At 61.7% G+C, this 16,370-nt stretch overlaps 1 protein-coding gene across 2 annotated transcripts; it reads right to left on the reverse strand.

The window, feature by feature from the left end:
- Nucleotides 1–1,060: 1,060 nt before the first annotated feature.
- Nucleotides 1,061–14,761, reverse strand: SLC4A3 (solute carrier family 4 member 3). Of its 2 annotated transcripts, XM_082630212.1 has the most exons (23): nucleotides 14,638–14,761; nucleotides 14,336–14,480; nucleotides 13,840–14,005; nucleotides 12,957–13,231; nucleotides 12,667–12,782; nucleotides 12,075–12,274; nucleotides 10,309–10,457; nucleotides 9,977–10,157; nucleotides 9,362–9,497; nucleotides 8,898–9,081; nucleotides 8,370–8,469; nucleotides 7,738–7,922; nucleotides 6,838–7,063; nucleotides 6,411–6,629; nucleotides 5,954–6,102; nucleotides 5,576–5,770; nucleotides 4,911–5,129; nucleotides 4,468–4,557; nucleotides 3,775–3,941; nucleotides 2,831–3,084; nucleotides 2,339–2,508; nucleotides 2,007–2,180; nucleotides 1,061–1,367 (listed from the first exon to the last, which is right to left on the reverse strand). In XM_082630212.1, exons 2-23 carry the CDS (start codon nucleotides 14,384–14,386, stop codon nucleotides 1,290–1,292), a joined length of 3,684 nt encoding a protein of 1,227 aa, XP_082486338.1. In that variant the 5' UTR covers nucleotides 14,387–14,480; nucleotides 14,638–14,761; the 3' UTR covers nucleotides 1,061–1,289. The 2 variants fall into 2 exon arrangements, with proteins under 2 accessions (XP_082486338.1, XP_082486339.1); XM_082630213.1 differs by lacking the exon at nucleotides 2,007–2,180.
- Nucleotides 14,762–16,370: the final 1,609 nt, after the last annotated feature.

The raw sequence follows: 16,370 nt of genomic DNA on the forward strand, positions 1-16,370 counted from the left end.
CCCCGATGGGGGGACCAGGCAACCTGATTTAGGGCTCAGAAAAGGAACAGAGTCCTGCGTGCAAAGCTTCTCAGCCAAGCCTATCTACACGTGTGGCCCCTGCCATCTCTGCGTTTGGAATCTGCTCTGCACACGTCTGTGTTCTAGTTTTTTGTGTTTGACCTTCACTTTGCTCCTTGGCGAAGTTCCTCTGAAATTCCACCTGGCCCAGGGCTTTGTAAGTCCACGGAACCTCTCTGCCCCACCCCCTTGCCTCCCAATGAGGAACTAAATGTGCTTGAATGGGATCTTTGATCATAGCGGGTCCACCAGGTGGCAGTGTTACCCGGGCCCAGTCCAGACAGAGCCTGCAGTGAGAGAGCGGCCACCAGAGGGCAACACAGGGACAGCCGCTCAACCACGCAGCTAGTTGCCTAGCAACTGTGACGAAATGGGCTCCCAGTTTGCACCCTCTTCAAGGCCTCCCAGGTTATTTCTGGCGTAACAAAGACTGTTGCACGCAAGGAGTGGCCTCAGGAATCCCAGAACTGACTCTCTTTTAAGCCTGGAGACTCTAAAATGGTCCAGGGACCCCAAAGGCAGCATGACCCTGGCGTCTAGGGGATTAGGCGGCTCCTGTCCCTGCTCTTTGGACTGCCAAGGATCAGGAAAAGAAAATAAACATTTTCCATTCCCCTCTGTAGCCCCACAGCCATTGGGACGCTCTGATTTCCCTGGTGGCTAAAGCAGAGCAACCTCCTCCCTCTCCCGTCCCCCAACCTCCCCCTTCTAAGCAGGGACTGGATTAACAGCATGTGACCTTGAGCCAGACCTTGAGCCTCCAGCTCCTCAACTGTACTTCGGGGGGGGGGGTCGAGGGGGTGCTGATAAGATCCAGCTCTGACCTTCTGTGGTCTTGATTCTCTCCCTTTCCCCCAAGAATTCTGTCCTTGCCTCAAAACTCTCCCTGATTTTGACGACCCTGAAAATAGAATTGTTCCAAGTCCAGATGGATAAGTATGACCCGAGAAACCAGAGATGGAACCAAGAAAGTGAGGCAGACACAAGACAAGGAGTGTGGTTATAATGAGCTCAAAGCCTGTGCCGGTCTGGTCTGTGAAAGGGCCTGGGTGAGACGAGGTCAGTGCCCAGGGCAGAGTCAGGGGGCCACTCTAGTCGTGGCATCAGTAGTGGTTCCAGGCACGTCTCTGGGTCATGAGGAGCCCGCTGGCCCTGGGGCTGGGCTCTGACTGGGGCCTGGTGTCAATCACTAAGGTGTCGGGGTCTCCAAGGGGCACCATGGTGGAGGATCACACGGGCATGTGCAGCTCGTTGTACTCATCCTGGCCGTCCTCATCAAAGTTTGGTTCAGCATCTTCAGAGTCCAGCTGCAAAAGGGAGCAGACGGTTGGGGGAGGCAGGGAAGCAGACTCACTGCCTCCCGTTCCCCAGCTCCTCCTGGGCCGGCAGCCCTCACTGCCCCTAGACCTTTCCAAGCCTCACTGTCTACAGGGACTGTGGCCCCAGGTTGAAGCACTTCCCTCTGGCTGAAACCTTCAGGTCACCCCCCAGCGATACCTCCTAATAACGATGATAGCAGCTACCACACAGAAGTACTTTCCTGGGGCTCTGAGCTCCTGTGGTACCTTTGTACACCATGCGTGGGCGGAGGGTTTTCAAAAAGATGTCCCTTCCTCTAGCTGACAAAAACAGGGCTCAGAATGGATTTCAGCACCACCCCACACCCGCTCATCCCTCAGCTGTGTGCTTTTGCTCAGGACACAACCTGCACAGCTGTCTACAGCAGCCCTGTGCTTCTTTCACACCAAAGCACCGTTCTCACTGCTTTACCTGAATTTCTGTTTAATCCTCACCACGATCCTATAAGGGAGAATCTATTAGTAGCCCCGTCTTACGGATGAAAATGAGATTTCAGAACGTTAGGTAATTTGTCTGTGGTCACACAACAGCAGAGACTGGCACCCGGGGCCCGAGCCCCTAAGACTGCCCCAAGCACCTTCCCTTACCGCCTGTAGCTCCCTGTCCTGGAAGAGCCGGGGCAGGAGGCAACGCCTCAGGGGCACCGTGAGCAGCAGCAGGAAGGGAAAGGCGAGCGAGGCTGCCGTGGACTTGACCACCCAGAGCAGCGCGATGCAGCCCAGCTGGATGCACGTAAACAGATGCATCCGCCAGGTCTTCACCTGGGGAACAGGCGTCAGGTCTCACCACATCTTTAGGAACTCGGGTCCCTAGGTCCCAGCTTATCCTTCAGGGTCCATCTCTCCAGCCCAGAGATCCCTTGGCACCCCCGCCACTCCCCATCACCCCGTTGCCCCACCTCTGTGCCTCCTGGCCCTACCTTGGTCACATAGGGCTGTTCGGGATGGTGTTTTGCTGGCATGAGTATGAGCAACAGACGCTGGGACAGCTGGATGCCAGACAGCGATGTGACCCCCATGTACAGGAAAATTCCAAAGAGTACAGCCAGTGGGATCCGGCGCAGCACAGCCCCCATGACAATGGACAGGCCTGGAGGAGGTGACACACACCTACATGACCCCTCAGGCAGCCCCCGTGAGGATGGAAGGGCCTGGTGGGGAGGGGATGAGCCGGGCCTCATCACTGTGACCAAGAGAAGATGCAACAGGATAGAGAACCAAGAAAGGGCTCAAGCAAACAGGCACATGGAGTGTCAAGAAGCAGGTCTGGGGGTCAGAGCAGGGGCCAGTCATGATGCGTTTGGAAACTCAGAAGGGATCTGGGTCAAGCCTGGGATGGAGAAAGGATTTAAGGTCCAAGAACGCAAGTCTGTGGGGTGGGGACTAGGGCCGTGCAAGGCGGGCACTCTCACCCACGAGGCTGGCGATGAGCACTCCAGTGACCCGCTGCTCCCGCACCTCCTGGATCTGGGGCTTGTCACCGGGAGCAATGGCAGTGCGCATAACGGTCAGCGCATTCACATGGGTGACCGAGCGGACGGTGGCGGCCGTGAGCCAGGGCAACCCAAACAAGCCACAGAGCCCACCCAGGGAGCCGATGAGAAGCAGGTCCAGGTGGAAGCCGGAGCCTTTGAGCAGCCTCCGCGCCTTCTGGCTGACAATGAGCCTGCGGGGAGAGGATGGGAAGTGGGGGTGAGTGGTGGGGGGGTGGCCAGCGACAGGGCCAGGCACACACAGCAGGGACGGTGTGGAGGGCGAAGGACATGCAGAGCAGAACTCTCCCAGGACCTGCCCGCTTCCTCTTTCAAGTTCTCACATTGAAGTTCTCATATTTAGGCAAATCTGAGGCAAATTCCCATACTGTGGATATTTAAAACACCACAAAAGCCAGATGCCAGCTCTCACCACGTCATTGTGGTTTAACCAAAATGAGATACATGTGAGCATCACTGGCTGAGAGAAAATGCTGCCAGGGTTTTCTGAGGACTGTCAAGTGCCACCTGGCAAGTGGTGGTGGTAACAGACAGACATCATGTCAAAGCACCACAGGGGTGCTTCCCTGGTGGTGCAGCGGTTGAGAGTCCGCCTGCCGATGCAGGGGACACGGGTTTGTGCCCCGGTCCGGGACGATCCCACCTGCCGCGGAGCAGCTGGGCCCATGAGCCATGGCCGCTGAGCCTGCGCATCCAGAGCCTGTGCTCCGCAACGGGAGAGGCCACAACAGTGAGAGGCCCGCGTACCACAAAAAAAAAAAAAAAAAAAAAAAAAGCACCACCGGGAAACCATGCCCCAGGCCCACAGACACCCTCCGGCCGCCAATCCCACGGCTCCCCGCTCCTCCCCCCAGCCCTCTCACGCAGTGATCTGTGTCTCCATGAAGATCAGGATGAGGACCAGGAGGGCGGGCACGGCGGCTGCCACCATCATCCAGGGCGGGAAAGGACGGGCGCTACCCAGGGGCGGGATGAACCATGTGCGCTTATGGGGGGAGGTCACTGAGAGCCCCGTGGGCACCGTCAGCTTCTGCATGACCAGAAGGAAGACCGGGTTCAGGGCCGCTAGCAACTCCACGTAGCAGCTGCTCCCACCCAGCTCTGTGTCCCCAGTACCAGGGCTCCAGGGAATGTGGGTGTGAACAGGTTTGGGGAAAATCAGTTTTGTATCCTCCAAAGTCACTGTTCCTCCAAGGGGTCTTGGCAGCGAATGAGGAAATGATATACCTTCTCCCTGCGCCCCGGAGCTGCCAGGAGACCTGCTGCGGGGGCACCTGTCATTCTGCCCCCAGTCCCACACCTGCTCCTCCAGGAGTCCTGACTAAGGGTCACACACAGCCCCAGACCCCCTGGCCGGCCTCCTCAGCTGGACCACACAGCTGCTTCTGAAACCCCCGGCCTACCCACCCCTGTGCAGCCCCAGCACGTAGCCATTCCACTAGGAAAGTTGGGTTCCAGCCCTGACTGGCTGCTGGCGCAATGGGGACATGTCATGGCCTGCCTCTCAAGGCCCTGGGGTGAGAACCAGCTGCCAGAGGGGGTCGGGACTCACTCACCTGTGTGTAGGTGTCTGTAATGGAGTAATCCACCAGGACCATCACCAGAATGGAGATGGGGATGCCGAAGTCCCCGATGATACGGCGAGCCTTGAGAGGGGCCAATGAGGGGAAGGGAGCAAAAGGTGGATGGAGGGGAGGGTCAGGAGACTAATATGGGGGTTTTTTACCCGGACCCTTCTTGGGCCTCAGCAGGAGCCAGAAGTCCCCTGACCTGTCCCTTTAAACCCCACAGGTGCCAGCCCAGCCCAGGAGGGCATTCCTCTCCTGATTACATTTCTCTGAGGCTTCAGACAGGGGCAGAGGCTGCACAGACTTGGTTGAGGTCTCCCATGACCGGGAGAAGGGGACAGCCCCTCTCTCGAGCGGAGCCTGGCAGTGACAGCAGGAACTGAAGGACAGACACAGGGGGTCCACAGGCCCTACTCCCGCCGGCCACGCACCTTGCCGCCCAGGAAGCGGCTGTTTCTGAACTTGCGCAGGAAGAAGGCAATGAGGAAGGTCCCGAGCATGAGGATGAGGGACAGCAGAGCCGTGTTGGGTTGGTTCCTGGGGCCCGGCGGCCCCTCGGTGGTGGGCAGGGCACTCCCATTCAGGTCCAGCTTAGCTGCCAGGGCTCCCTCAGGGGGGTAGAATGGCAGCAGTGGGTGCTCCGTGAACACCTGTGTGGGTTACAAGGTTGCCCTAGTGCTCACCTGGGCAGGTGCCTGATTTCATAGCATCAGTACACCTGTGAGGGAGAGGGCTGGCCCCTCCCACACCTGACCGGGCAACGTAACACAGGACACGAAGCTCCATCTCACACACAGACGCCCTTCCTCTACATACAGTGACCCAAGGCCCCCAGACCCGTAGCCCTGACAACGCCCCCTTTCCGTCCCGTTTCTGTTCAGGTGAATCCTGGACTTCAAACCTCTGGGTTTGACTCCCTGCCCTTCAGCTCAGACCTAGCCCTAGGGCGTCCTCAACCCCCATGCCCACAGCCTACAGAGCCTTCCTCCTCGGCCCTCCTCCCCCAGTGCTCCACACACACACCCCCAGGCTCTTTCCCAGGGTGCTGTCCAGCCCCCACCTACACCCACCCCCCAAGACCTCTCAGGGCCTCCACCTTGTAGAGCTTGTGGAAGGTCTCATAGATGAAAATGAGCGAGATGAGGAAGGCGAAGATCTCCTGGGTGAAAGGTGAGATGTAGCGGACCAGGAAGCTGCCTTCCGCGGCCACCAGGGCAAGGACGAAGACCACCAGCCAGAGGCCAACCCACACACGGCCTGTGAGGTACTCCAGGCCCTGGGCTCGACAGAACTAGAGGTCGGGAGAGAGAGGTGGTCACCCACAGCCATCTGACCTGGCCCTCAGGGCCCCACGGGACGGGCAGGAGGTGAACCCCGAGGGAGAGGAGGGGGAAAGACCACAGGGGCCCATCACCTGGGCCAGGGACACAGGGTGGAGCAGGTGACCCCTGGGGAGGGGCGGGGTGGCTGTCACCTTGAAGAAGGCTTCTTCGAAGACGAGCAGTGGCCCCGAGAAGCCGACCACGAGCAGCGGCTGGGCCCCCAGCAGAGAGAAGAGGACGCCAAGCACAGCCGTGGACACGATCAGCTCAGACACACCCATCAGTCCTTCTGTCTTCTCCCCTGGGGCGGGCAAGGGTCAGCGGGACGGCCCTGGCCTGGCTCCTTCTACCTGGCCCCTCTTTCTTGTCTACTTTCCCCTAACCTGGGGACCCAAGAAAAATGGAGCAGCCCCCCAGAGTGGTAGATAGGGACCCTCACCACTCTCAGCCCTCCTGCCTCTCACCACCAGCGTCCCAACCCGGATCCCCCACCCCTTGCACCCACCCCCTCTCACTTCATTGTCATCCCAGAAGTGACCACTGGGACACCCTGACCCAGCAACCCTGCAGATGACAGTGAGCCCCCTCACCTCTCCTCCCGCCCCTCACCTAGCAGCCCCCCGAAGGTGATGGCGGGACTGAGGGCAGCGAAGTAGATGAAGAGCACGGCGGCCACACACTGGGAGTGCAGGGCGTCCCGCAGGTCGCTGGGGTAGTGCGGGTACCGGCGCTTCACGTCCCGGACAAGCCCCCCAAACACCGAGCCAGTGCGCAGCAGGGGGTCGTCGTCAGGGGGCACCTCGGAGCCCCCCAGTTCCATCGCCAGCTCTGGGGGAACAAGAGGCTGCTGGAACCTCGTGCTTGGAGCAGGCCCTGGGCCCAATCCTTCCCAGCCTGGGACGCAGTGCAGAGACCTGGGTCAGGGATTGGAAGCTGACGTGCAGGGCTCAAGAGTTGGGATGGGGCTGGGGTCAGAGCCGTGGGAGCCGTGGAGGGGGCATGTGTTCAGGGGGCTCCGGGCCCCAAAGGGTCTGACCTTTCCCAGGGGCCACGTAGCCGCCCTGGGTGGTCATCTCAACTTTGGTCTGCTCCCGCTCCCGCCGCTTCCTGAGCAGCTCGCGCTGGAAGGCAGCCACGGAGCGCAGCAGGTCTCGGCCCTCCACCTCGGACGGGGGGATCACGATGCTGCCGTCCAGGAACTCGCTGATGGCGCTCAGGAGGTCCTGCCGGTCGTCCGCCTGATAGGCAGCGTCGTGGAATAGCTGGAGGCACAAAAGCCAGGGGCTGAGCCCACAGCCCAGGGAGGACCTGGGACGGGGGGCTTCGGGGAGGAGGTGTTGGGCCATCAGAGAGCCAGAGGCAAGGTGGACGTTCAGCCACATACACAGGTCCAGTCCACTTGTCCAAACTCTGACTCATGTCCCTGCTGGCCGGCAGGCAGCCACGGCCCTGAGCACCTCCCAAACGCCCATGAGTGCCCGCGCTCTTCCCCTGGGAGCCTCCAGACTTTTCCACAATGCAACAACTGAAGGGACAACGCCTGGCATAGCGTTACCAATCCAATCTCCATCCTCACTGGAGAGTGCCCACATCCTGTTGGTTGGGAAATATTTCGAACATCACCCCTGGCTAGAGGACCCTCCTGTCCAAGCCCAGCTTCCCTTTCGAGTCTCATGTCACATCCAAAGCTTCAGCGTCTGGGCTTCTTCGTTCCTGCATCCACCTCCCTGTCCCCTCCCATAGCCCCAGCCCAAGGCTCCCTTTTCCCTCTCTGCTCACCCCTCCCTCCACCACTCCAGAGCGCTGCCTCCACCCCGCAGGGCCACCAGCACCCCTGTACCCATGGATACCACTGGGGGCAGCGAGAGGGACAGAGAATAAGCAGGGCTCAGGGGAACAGGCCTAGAACGCCCAGCCTGGGGGCTGCCGGACCCACCTTGTCAGACATGAGGGTGGCAATGGAGCGCCCAAGCTCGTGATAGTCAGTGCTGGTGTGGCCGGGCCCCAGCATCACAAAGAGAAAGCGAACCGGCACGGGGACCTCAAGCACAGACTCCAAGAGTACAGCTTCGTTCAGGCGCACAAAAGCTGCTGCTGGCTGCTCCAAGAAAGGCACACAGCCTGGGGGGACAGTAAGGCACAGGGTGCTGGGCAAAGGGGAGCAGTCAAGGCAGGCCCTGGGGGGATATCTGGGGCCATCATGTACAGTTGAGCAGGTTGTGCACTGCACAAAGAAACCCCAATCTAAAGAAGCCCTAATTTGCTTATATGTCTGTACATTTATTACAATTTACCAGCAGATTGAAATCAAGGGTATTAAGGAAGGAGTGCTTTCTTCTAATTCTCACAACGGTGTTATATGGACTAGAAGCAATCCAAGATAGCAGAAAACTGGACGGGAAGCAGGCAGAGCATTAGGGAAGATGGGTTGAGAGGAAGACCAGGCGCAAGGTGGGGGCCTGGTTGGGGATGGACGAGGCAGCCTGCAGGCCAGAGGTCAAGACAAACAGACATGGTGGGGGCATCCAGGCCCTGTAGCCCATGCCCCCAGGGCCCAGCCCTCCTTACCCACGAGCACAACAGTAGCCTCGGCATCTTCAGGGATCTTCTCCAGCAGCTTCAGGCTTTTCCCCCGGTGACCATCTCCCCCAGGCATGTGGAGGGGCTTCTGAGGACGCAGAACTGGAATAGGGCTGGGACCCAGACCGGAGGCCATGGCAGGCCCTCCCATCCCTTGTTCCAGGCCTGGACTCTGCCCACCAACCCCTGGATCTGGGCCCTGCTTTCTCCCTCCCCAGCCAGGGTGGAGACTATTGGTGAAGTGCCCCACAGCAGGATCTGGACCCCTCCTCCAAGCCCCCTCCTACATCTCAGCCTTACCTTGTTTAAATGGCTCCCCTGGGTCTGCCCCGTCATCCCATTTAAAATTTCTGTTTCTCCAGGGCAGGGGTCCCTCCTGAATGTAGGTCCCCCACATCCCTAGTATGGTGCCCGGCATCCAACCTTCCTGACCCACTCAATGAAGCCATCCGTGGCCTCCACTGAAACTGGAAGCCCTCCTCATCCCCCAGCCCAGGTCAGAGCAAGGCGACTGACCTCCTTGGCCTCAGGGTCATGAGGCCAGAGTGGGGCTGGCTCCCCCAGGTCATCAGCCACAGTAGGCACTGCACCATCGGGGCCATGGCTGGGGGTTGGGTGATGATTCCCTAGGACCGAGTTCACGCTGGAACTGGACGCATTTCGGGGAAAGAAGCCACTGTCCTTGTCATCATTGGGATGGCTGGGGAGAGGGCAGAGGGGGCAAGGCAGGTTAGGAAGACAGCCCCTTGGTGGGCTGAGGTCATGAGGAAATGAGAAACGGAGGGTCAGGGCCTCCATCCTCTTCGCCTCAATGTCAGAAGGAACTTTCTAACGGTTGGTACTGTCCAAAGATAAAGAAGGAATGAGCTCCCCATCATTGGGGGTATTCAAGCAGAAGCTCGAGAGCCACTCAGTAGAGTCTGTGCTCCTGGAAGGCAGCTGAACCTGAAGGCGCCCTCCCAGGCGCCCCACCCTGGCACCTGTGTTTCAGCAGCAGGGTGCGAAGGACACTGGCCCTGTCCTCCGGCCGGATCTGGTCAGACACAATCATGGTCTCCACCACGAGGTGTGCGATGCCTGGCAGAGTGGTCTGCTCCAGGTCCAGGAGGGCAGCTCCTGGGGGCACAGTCAGGGGAGGGAGCACGGTCCCGTCAGGTAGAAAAAACCACCCCCCAGCGGCTTGCTCCCCAAGGGCAGGCAGACATGCTGGGTGAGCCAAGCACCTGATGTGCCCAGGTGCGTACGCAGCTCTGTGTGGCCACAGCCCAGCCCGAGAGGGATGCAAAAAGAGAGCACGGGGTGAGGGCACAGCCCCTCCTTGCCCAGAGAGGGGGTCATCTGTTGATTTACTGTACGTGGACAGATACCTACTGTGCCCCAGGTACAGTGCCAGGTACCTGGGCACAGCTCCACCCCTCAGAGCTTATGGCTGGTGCAGGCAGATGGACCCCATGTCCCCAAAGTGGCAGCCAGACCTCGCCTGGCCCCAGGGCTCCAGGGAGCAGTCCCTTGAGCTGGGCAGCTCAGCACAGGTCGAGCTCTGTGGTTTGTGAAGAGGGCCTGCAGCTCTAGGGCCAGGCCTGCAGGGCCCCTACCGTGGGCGATGGTCCTCCTGAGCTCCAGCAGGCTGCGGAAGGAGAGCGAGGCCACATGCGGCTTCCCCCAGCGCTCCGTCTCTTCCTCCACGTCCTCCTCAAACTTGATCCAGCGAGCCGTCTCCCGCCAGTGGGGCTCCTGGCTGCGGTCCAGCATCAGCTCATTCAGCTCCACAAACACCTGGGGTGGGCGCCAAGGGTGAAGGCCTGGGGGCCGCCAGGTGGGGCCGGCTGTCCTGAGGACATGGCGATGGGCCAGGCAGGGAGGGAGGGAGAAGGGGGGGAGGAGAGGCGAGAAGAATCCAAAGGCCCACTTCCTCGGGGTCCGGTACCTCATGAGGCCTCCGGTCCAGCTGCTGCTTCTTCTTCTTCCTGCGCAGGATGGGGGCCAGGCCGCTGGGGCTGCCCCTCCCGCCCTGCGTCCGAGACGGCTTCTTTACCAGGTGCCGGCGCACGCCAGGGTTGTCCTCCAGCCGGTGACCTGCGGAGAAGATGGGCTTGGCGCTCCCAGGGTTCCAGCTCAGGGCCTCGGGGTCATTGCCAGCCCCTCCAGCTCTGCCCAGCCATTGTACTCAGGGGGGGCGCCACAGTCACCCAGGGACCATGCCGACAAAACCACATCGTCCAGCTGGGCCATTTCATACATAAGGAGACTGAGGCCCAGAGAGGGGAAAGGACTAGTCCAAAGTCACACGGGGACACTGGCTCAGCCACAGTAAAAAGGCAGACCCCCAACTCAGTCCACAGCCCCGGTCACGGCCACTGCCTCTTACTCGGCAGTGCCAGGACCCACATTAAGTCACCAGGCCCCGCGCCCTCAGCACCCTCCCTGTGCCCCTCGGCACCCATGTGTACTCCCCCGTGGGTACACACCCAGACGGACTCAGGCACAGCTTCTCTCCCTTCCTTCCCACCTGCCCCTTCCAGGCCCGCAGCTGGGGCAAGGCCAGCAGCGTAGTTACTCACAAGCTGGTCCGCCCACCATGGGGCTCAGCTGGCCCCTGATGGATTCCCACAGGTCATAGTCCTCAAGGTCCAGCACAAACATCTCTAAGTCCTCTGAGGCCAGCGAGTCTCGAGGGCTGGGGCCTGGAGCCCTCTGAGGGCTCTGACCCTCAGCATCCCCGGGCCCAGGGCTCAGTGCCCCATTGGGCTCTGTGACCTCCTCCAGCGGGCTCATCATTCCCCAGATGGCCAAGGCCTCACCCCCTGCTCCTTCCTAGAGCCCCGGCTCTCCTGAGAGGTAGGAGCCTGGACAGCAGTGGTCTTGGTCCAACCAGAGCTTGAAAGTAGCCGGGCCTCCTGACCCCGACTCCCCAGGTCCCCAAGCCTGCTCGCTGCTGCTTCCAGCCCGCACCCTAGGTCTGTAAACACGCCCTCCCCCTGACCCCCCCCATCCCACCGCTGCTGCTGCTGCTGCCATCGGATTGTTCTTGTCCCTGTCCTCAGGCCCTGGCAACTTTCCATGACGTATTGCGCTCAGAGCCCTCCCCCCTCCCACCCCACCCCCACCCCCCCACCCACCCCACCCCCGCACACACACTGTGGTTCCAAGGGGGAGGAGGGCGGGGTCGGTGATGCCCCTGGCTGGGCACAGAGCCCCATGGGTGCAGACAGGTGGCACAGAAACCAGGGCACTGATAAGACGGAAGGAATGTGCCGAGATCACAGCCAGGCCCGGCCGAGGGTGGTGTGATGGGAATAGGAGGCTCCTGACACAGGGAAAGGCAAGGCCTGGCGGAGTGGCTGGGACTCAGGGCACTGGTTCGAAGCGGGTAAAAAGAGTTTGCCCCGAGAAGAGGAGCCTCGGGGGAGGGGGGTACAATGATGTCTCCAAACGTCATGTGGAAGAAGGGCTGCCTTATTCCGGGGGTGACTCAGAGGACACAACCAGGACAGAAGAGCAAAGGCATCGTGAGGGGAAATCTCAGCTCTGGCACCCGAGGCATGGCTTGGTGAGGTAGTGAGTTCCCCATCACTGGCCGCATTCCAGCAGACAGGGATACCGCAGAGGAGCTCAGCCCTGGGTGGGGGAGAACACAGAGCCTCTCCAAGGTCCCTCACAGGCTGGGCACCCCTGGAAGTGGGTGTCACTCACTCTTCATGTCGTCCAGGTCCGCGGAGCCCAGCATCTGGGCCTCCGCCTCATCAGTGGGCACCTGCTGCTCCGGGCCACCCGGGCTGCCCAGGGCACTGCCTGGGCATAGCCGTTCCCGCAGGTCATAGCTGGTTGAGGGGCTCCGTGGCCGGCTCTTCTCTCCGGCGACTCGGGAGACCCGGGCCCGGGGACTAGGGGAGCTGAGGAGGCAACACGGCAGCCTTGAAATTGGCAGGGACCCTCGGTGGAGGTGGGCCAGGGGAGGGGGTTCCTCTGCCCTCCCCAGCTTGGGGCAGGGCCTGGAGAGGCCCCCTGGGGACTACACACAGGCTCCTCCTGGGCAGAGAGAAAAGCTTACCTCCACCTTCCTGCCCCCGTCGCACTGGTCCCCAGTTCCTCTTTGGCCCCATCCTCCTCTTCACCCAGACACCCTCTCTCTCCTGGAGGCCTCTCCCTGCCGGCCCTCTGCCAATCATGCAGAGCAGGGGCACGCCCTCCCCGGCTCCTCCGCCCCGCCCCTTTCCTCCTAGCTTCTTCACTGGGGTCAGGAAGGAGCCTGGGACCTGCTCTGGGCTGGGCTGGAGGCCAGTACCTGACCGAGTGCTGGGGGCTCTTGTCGGAGCGCGGGCCCACGGGGGGCAGGGGCTTGGCGAAGGCGGCCCTCCCCGAGAGGCCGGGACTGTCGTCCTCGTCACTTCCAATGGAGAACTGTGGATAAACCCCGTGCGCCCTGGGTCCCTGCCCTGACTCAGCCCCAATCCCCCCGCTCAGCCCCGCCTCCCCCTACCCCTGCCGGGCCTCTCCTCCCCGCCCCCCCCCCCCCCCAGCCAGGCCTCCCCTCCTCTCCCTGAGCAGCCAGCCTTCCCTGGGGACAGACCTTACCTTTGCTTTGGGTGGGGACCCTGCGGGTGGAGGTTCTACAGGTTCTGCCTCAGACTCCCCTTCCTCTTCCTCCTCCTCTTCCTCCTCCTCATCCACTCCGGCTCCCCCCTCCTCCTGGATGGGAGGGGTCCCCTCAGAGGGGGGAGCCGAGGTTCTCTCCTTCCTCTTCCTCCTGGTCTGCCGGGCAGAGGTGGCAGGCAGTCGCCGCAGCTTGTGGGGTGGAGGCAGGCGCACCGAGAGCGGGTGGTGGGTGTGGTGGGATGTGTGCCGGTGAACTGGGGGTGCAGGAGAGCTGGTTGGGGCCCCCACAGCAGAAGGGGGCCCCTCACCACCCTAGGGACGCACGCCTTATTCTAGCTCAAGGCCTCAGACAAGGGCACACTAGTCCTTCCTCCAGAGTCAGGCTCCCCCCAACACCTGTATCCATAGCCTGTCATTGGGAAGGCCTGGTAGAGTCGGGGGATGGAGTGATGGAGAGGGGAGGTTGTGACAGGGAGGATGCGGGGATGAGAGGACAGGACACAGCAAGGAAGGGAAAGGTAGAGTCGGCAGAGCTCAGGAGGGAGGAGAGGTGGGAGAGAGACGAGAGCAGGGCCAGAGGTATGACAGAGCCTTGAGGAAGATGAAGGTCACCAAGGGAGGCCTCAGGCCCATCTCCCTACATCTCCCCTGTGTCTGGGGCTCAGCTCCCCTAGCAGGCAGACAGGTGATGGGTAAGTGAGGCAGGATGACTTAACATGGCATGGTGGCCCAGCACAGCATCCAGCACAGCATCCAGCATAAGATGACACCGGGTGACCAAGCCAGTGGTGAGCACGGTGATGGTGGCAATGAAGGTGATGGCGGTGAGGGCGGCCACACTAGGGGTCCCCAGGCTACCCACACTCAAAGTCCCGCTCGCTGTAGCTGCGGCTGGGCTTCTCGGGGTCCCAGGCCGGGGGCTTGTTGATGAGGTCCCCAAACCTGCTCACAGCCAAGGTCTTGCCCAAGTCATCATCCTCCTCCTCCATGTCTGGACTCAGAGGGGGCTCCTCCAAGGGCACCCGGACCTGCAAACCCAACAGCCTCTTCTAAGGAACCCTGACCCATGAACGCCACACACCCACCCCAACTCCAAGCCCTAGGTGGAGATGGGGGAGACCAGCAGACTCGTCTTCTGCTCCCTGTGGCCCAGGCTGGGGTCAACCTCCCAGGCTTCCAGGGCTTGGGAGGAGAGGGGGCAACAGATCCGAGAAATACCAAAAGACCCCCTCTTTCTCCATGTCTCCCGCCCAGCTCTATCCCTGGATCTGGGGGTCCCAGGGTCGACCAGAAGACCCCCCTCTCCTCCTTGAGGTCCCTCCCCCTCCTCTTCTCCCACCCCCGCGAGCGTCAGTCACCTGGGGTAGGGGGGAGGCGCCCCCGGGCGGCGGAATCACTCCATTGGCCATGTCCGGAGAGGCGGCTTGGGGGGGCTCTGACTCACTGAGGGACCCGTGACCCGGGTGAGAAGAAGAGGGCGCTGCGCGGACCTAATGGGGAGCCCTGGGGGAGGAGGGCGGGGTCAGGAGCCTCGCGCGGCCGCCCCCCCTCCCCCTCCCCGGAGCTGGATCCCCCGCCCGCTCGAGCGCCCATCGAGGCCCCGCCGCGCCCGGGATGCCCCGGGGCCCGGCCCGCCGCTCCCCGCCCCGCCCTGCGGTACCTCGGGGCTCCGGAGCGTGCGGGGCTCGGGCCGACCGCCGCGCCCCATCTCCTTCCCGCGCTCGCCCCAGGGCCTGTCGCTGCGCAGGGCCGGACGGCCTGGGGGCGCCCGCGGCGGCAGCGAGCCTGGCGGGCTGGGCGGACGCAGGCGCCGGAGCCCGCAGCCCGCGGCTCCACCTCCTCTCGCTCGGCTCCGCAGCTCCGCCGCCGCCGCCGCCGCCGCCGCCGCCGGGCCGCACAATGGGAGCGGGCGGGCGGTGACTCACCCCGCCCCGGCCGGCCCGGCCCCCACGCGCGAGCCCCCGCAGGACCCCACCTGCTCCCCAACCCCTTCTCCGGCGCCCCACGCGTTGCCGAGAGCGGGTGCGCCGCCCTCCACTCCCACAATCCCCAGATGCACGCACCACCTTGCTTTTAGCCTCCTCTCCCCGCAAGAGCCGTGAAGGCTACCCCTCCGCAGACGCCAGCCCCTCCAACCTTGGGAACTGAGCTCGCAGACCTACGGGAGCAGCCACCACCTGTCCCTTCGGTCCCGGTATAGCCTCAGACGCCTGGCTTCTGCCACGAGGCAGCGCCCAACATTTGACCTTGGCAGTTACCTCCCTGGGCCTCGGTTTCCCCAACGTAGCCAGAGGGGCCTGGAAACAGGATGTTCCGAAGTTCCATCCAGCTCTAAGATTCTGCGCCTCCGTTTCTACACCCTCTCTCCCCCTCCTCCAACCCCCGAGGTCACATCTCCTTTTCCAAGAGCAAAGGTCTTTGGAAGGAACGACTTTGACCCTCTGGGGGTCTCGCTGAAACTCAGCACGTAGCACAATGCCATGCCCCTGACAACCCCTCATTAATAGCTGGTGGAACCACGTCCCTGAATCCTGAGGAGAACTTAGGAGGATGCTGGGGGAGAACCCAGGGTGGAGCTGATGGGCAGGAGAGGGGCCAGGCCCAGGAGAGAGAAACCAACGCCTGCCCCGGCGGGGGCGGGGCCGGGGGGGAGGGGCAGGGGATGACAGGGTGCTGGACCTGATGGTCTCTGTGTGGGGAAGAAGTTTAACCCTGTGACCTTGGGCATGTAATTTACCCTTTCCCAGCCCTGTCCTCACCTGGGTCTCAGCTCAATCTGAGGGAAGATTCTCTACATTCAGAGCCGTCAGGGGGAAGAGGTTTAACCCTGTGACCTTGGGCATGTAATTTAACTTCTCCCAGCCCTGTCCTCACCTGGGTCTCAGCTCAACCTGAGGGAAGATTCTCTACATTCAGAGCCATCAGGCGGAAGACGGGAAGTCAGCTAGTATCTGCTGAGCCCTTGGCTTTGCACCAGCAGCCCCGTGCTGGACCCTCTCCTTACTCATCTTGGCTTCACCACAACAGAGATTCAGGGAGCCTTGTTACCCTGCCATGGTCACAGCTGGGAAGCAGGCTGCTGACAGGGCATCATCGGTGTATGTCCCAGCCACAGCCGTTTACCGCTCCAAGCCTCTTTCAGGGAAAGAGATGTGCTCGGCCTCCCCATCTCGCAGGGTGTGCAGAGTGTGAACCAAAATGCCCACCTGAGAGCCAGCTGTGTGTAAGTAGAGCGTGTGAACTATGCCCCAAAACTCAGGATGTGAGACCCATCTGTTATGGGTTGAATTGTGTGTCCCCCTCCACCACACACACACACACACACACACACACACACACACACACGCCACCAATTCATAGGTTGAAATCCCAACCCCCAGTACCTCCGAAGGT

The sequence above is a fragment of the Mesoplodon mirus genome (assembly GCF_964341445.2).
Source record: "Mesoplodon mirus genome assembly, chromosome: 8".
In the NCBI taxonomy this organism is placed as follows: Eukaryota; Metazoa; Chordata; class Mammalia; order Artiodactyla; family Ziphiidae; genus Mesoplodon; species Mesoplodon mirus.

What these genes read in the sequence shown, in the direction of transcription:
- SLC4A3 (XM_082630212.1), bottom strand. Translation starts at nt 14,386, where the DNA reads ATGGCCAATGGAGTGATTCCGCCGCCCGGGGGCGCCTCCCCCCTACCC. An exon ending in ACCCTGCTGCTGAAACACAG is followed by an intron (nt 9,082 to 9,361) that starts GTGCCAGGGTGG and finishes CCCTCTCCCCAG; the next exon opens with CCATCCCAATGATGACAAGG. An exon ending in CCACCCTCATGTCTGACAAG is followed by an intron (nt 7,064 to 7,737) that starts GTGGGTCCGGCA and finishes TTGTGCCTCCAG; the next exon opens with CTATTCCACGACGCTGCCTA.